The sequence below is a fragment of the Onthophagus taurus genome, chromosome 1 (genome assembly GCF_036711975.1).
Source record: "Onthophagus taurus isolate NC chromosome 1, IU_Otau_3.0, whole genome shotgun sequence".
In the NCBI taxonomy this organism is placed as follows: domain Eukaryota; kingdom Metazoa; phylum Arthropoda; class Insecta; order Coleoptera; family Scarabaeidae; genus Onthophagus; species Onthophagus taurus.
The window spans coordinates 23,243,320-23,246,982 of NC_091966.1; the positions used below are offsets into that span (position 1 = coordinate 23,243,320).

The window sequence follows — 3,663 nt, forward strand, 5'->3', positions numbered from 1 at the left end:
CTATAAGGCTCCTGTTGGTCTCACCTCTGCTCATTCTTGTTTTACCCAATTCTTCACAACTCGAAACCCATCTTATATTTTTACATAAATAGGGCATCTCTCGCGTAAAAGCAGAATTGAATGTTTTGTTAAAATTCAATGAAAATAAGATTAATAATAATATTAATTTTTTCATTTATAACCAAATCGTTATTGCAACTAGTTTAGAAAGTTAAAAATACCATTTAAAGAAATTTTTTAATGAGTTACATAATTCCACAATTAATAATATGAAAATAATTATACATTTTGTTCAGTAATGACATTTTGAACAACTGATAAAAATCATCACTGTAAATACATCCCTGACATTTTTACAAAAAAATTACTATAAATTAATATTAAATGGCACAAAATCTAAAAATAAAAATTTGCTATTAATTCCAATAAAATGTATAGTCATCAAATGATTTCACTGTTAATCCAAATACTAGAATCAGTTGGTGGTGTTACAGTTGCTTTTTGTTCGTTGATGATTTTATCTGAATACTGTGATCGAATGTCTCTATTTTGTAACCTACAATTTTGTAAAAATACCGCTAGAGAATGATAATAACCTGGCAAAGTCCAAGTTTCATTATGTGTCCCTGATATAAGTTGTAAAAGCTGTTTAGATGTACTACCACAACGTGTATGTAGGTCCGACATCATTCTAGGTGGTACTAAAGTATCTGCTAAACCTGATATGAACAAAGTTGGTATTCGTAAATGCATCGCTTTGTATATAGATATGAACTAAAAAATAAATAAAACAGATAAAAACAATTTAAAATAGTATAAATAAACCATACCTTATTCTTATAACAAAAAAATGGTAAATAATTCAGCAATCTCCATTGCAATAAAACTGTAGCCATATCAGGAATACTTGTAAACGTATTCTCAACAATTAAACACCATATTTTGTTTGCGTATTCAGCTCTACATGCTAAATCTATTGCTACAGCACCACCTAAAGATCTTCCAAAAACAATAATTTCTGCATGATTAATATCATTCCTTGAATACAAATAATCAATGCTAGCTCGAGCATCCATATAGAAACCTTCTTCCGAAGGATATCCTTCTGACCACCCATAACCACGATATTCAACCATTAAAATGTTACAATGCAAACTATGATAAAGTCCTGCACAATTTTGTAGCCGATGTCCCATATTACCAGCATTTCCATGAAAGAAAACCACTGTAGGCGATTGACGTTGTCGTTCTCCAGGTTGGTGTATGAAAAACATGTTAAGCATTGTACCATCTATGCTCTTTATTTGTAAATTTTCGTATGGAAGGTTGTAGATGGATGGTATTGGAACGAACACTCGAGAATGACTGGGCATGTCAGGGTTGTACAAAAAGTGATCCTGGGCATGATAAACCATTCCAGTCATGGCAAATAACAGAAGAAGAAAAGCCAAGATTCCACCATAAAGATAATAAACGATAAAACATATAAAGAGTACAATACCCGAGTAGGCCCAAATTTTCATCATTATACTCTTTATTACGTGCAGTACTTTTGAACCCCTTACATAACTTCCCATTACTTAATTTTTTTTCTTTTGGGTTGTGAAAGTTATTATTTCTAAATTAATTTTTTGGTTACATTTTCAATAAAGATAATTAAGATTGTTTAGGTTAGTCCATTTAAAATTTTTTGACAGCTGCCATTGACAGTATACTCGATAATAAAAGTAATGCAGCTAAATAGAAATCTTTTTTTATGCAGAATAATGCTTAAAATTATGTTATCATATTTTAAACATTTTATAAATTAAAATGTGTTCAACTTAACCCATATTATATTTTATTAAAAGGGTATCGAACTTTCTGCAATGACGAATGAATGATGTATACTCGGTAAAGAAGATGATGCATACTATCTCACAAAATGAGCGAATAAGATTATATTAGAAAAAATCGTTTGATAAGAATATCTTTTTTTAAAACTATTTTTATTAAAATTAAAATAATAATTACAAAATAGAATTAATTTACGAGAAAATCTTATAAATAAAGAATCACTTTAAAATTTTTGTGATTGTCGTAATACAACAATTAAAAATAAAAGTATTGAAAAGTAATATTAAAGATATTTTTTTATTAATTTAATTAAACTTATTGGTGGTTATTTTTTACGAAAATTCTTATTATAAAAGGTTAATTGTTATTAGTAAAGGTTAATTTTTAAATAAAAATCATTGCTTCGTGTCGCTGCGCTTGAATAAAAACTAAAATAAAACATATAAACCGTGTCGTCTGTGATTTGTAGTCTGTCGCTCATCTCGGACTTTTGCCTTAATAATTTACAACGATAAATTCTTCTAATTTCTATTCACCGGCTCACAGTGATCAATTTCATGAATTTAGGAGGACGAAATTCATACCTCAAAAACCCAGCAAGCTACGGCAATGAAATTTCGTATGTAGCTGTTAGTAAGAAAATCTAAGATTTGTATCAAGTTTGGATCATATTCGTCAACCGGAAGTGGTACTTTATTTGAAACCATATTGAACTTGTTTTACAGTGTGTCCCCGGATTGTGACCCCGTAAGGTATTATAATTGACGATAAACTTTTGAATTCAAATTCCATCTTTTGCAATTAAAGTCTGTATGTCATAAAACGAAATATAATCAAGTTTTACGTCAAATGTCCTCAAAGTACCAAAGTTACCGCAAGAAGTTTGTTAACCGTTGCAAGTGAAGTGGTCTTTCTGAGCAATGTACAACAAAAGTTGATTAAGATAAAATCCTGGTTTATAGATATACATAGTTATCCAACCGATCGAGTTGGGTTGCTCTAAAGTCCCTAGATTTACAAAGTACCGCGGTTTGGCGCCATTTTGGCTCGAAAGTCAAGCGGGAAATATAAAAAAATAAGTGGTGAGATGCAGTGACAAGCTGTCAAACCCCAAGGTTTATATATTAAAGGTTGTCTAAGTACCTATGCTGCAATACTTTGATTTAGTTTGTGGGCGAGGGGCAAGAGCAGGAGTGTTTCGTGACGTAAGCGATCACGGATTGCGCAAGCAACCTCATGGCCATGTAGTGCTCCGTGCATTTGTTTAATTTGAATTGCTTGGCGGTATTATTTTCCACATGTGACGTAATGCGCAGTATGATTGCGTACGAATCTAGACAACCTCTTATATATAAACCTTGGTCAAACCCAAGGTTTATATATTAAAGGTTGTCTAAGTTCCTATGCTGCAATACTTTGATCTTAGTTTGTGGGCGAGGGGCAAGAGCTGGAGTGTTTCGTGACGTAAGCGATCACGGATTGCGTACGCAACCTCATGGTCATATGGTGCTCCATGCCTTTGTTTAATTTGAATTGCTTGGAGCATTGAGATCTTATATATAATCTAGAGTGCGTATGCTCTTGTCCCCACCACGCCTAAAATGAAGCCAGAAAGGTCGCCATGTTAGATGTACCAACTTAGCGGGAAATTCGAAATTCTTATATATAGTTATGCAGAATTTACATTATTATAAACTGGAAAGACAGAAAATAATAACCAAAACAAAATACATTAATTTTTTATTAATAAATAATTATTAATTATATAATATTTTAAAAGAACTTAATAATTTTTAACAATAACCCTTATAATTAACATAAACTAAG

At 31.3% G+C, this 3,663-nt stretch overlaps 1 protein-coding gene across 1 annotated transcript; it reads right to left on the reverse strand.

Moving 5' to 3' along the window:
* Window positions 1-356: 356 nt before the first annotated feature.
* LOC111416835 (abhydrolase domain containing 13-like protein Bem46) lies at window positions 357-1,705 on the reverse strand. The gene is made up of 2 exons (XM_023048937.2): window positions 831-1,705; window positions 357-774 (listed from the first exon to the last, which is right to left on the reverse strand). The coding sequence occupies exons 1-2, from the start codon at window positions 1,575-1,577 to the stop codon at window positions 442-444; spliced, it is 1,080 nt and encodes a 359-aa protein (XP_022904705.1). The 5' UTR covers window positions 1,578-1,705; the 3' UTR covers window positions 357-441.
* Between the last annotated feature and the right edge of the window lie 1,958 nt (window positions 1,706-3,663).

Bases quoted from the DNA above. Each gene is read 5' to 3' on its own strand.
- LOC111416835 (XM_023048937.2), bottom strand. From the start codon at position 1,577: ATGGGAAGTTATGTAAGGGGTTCAAAAGTACTGCACGTAATAAAGAGT. The intron at 775-830 runs GTATGGTTTATT...TTTATTTTTTAG, and splicing joins TTTTTTGTTATAAGAATAAG to TTCATATCTATATACAAAGC.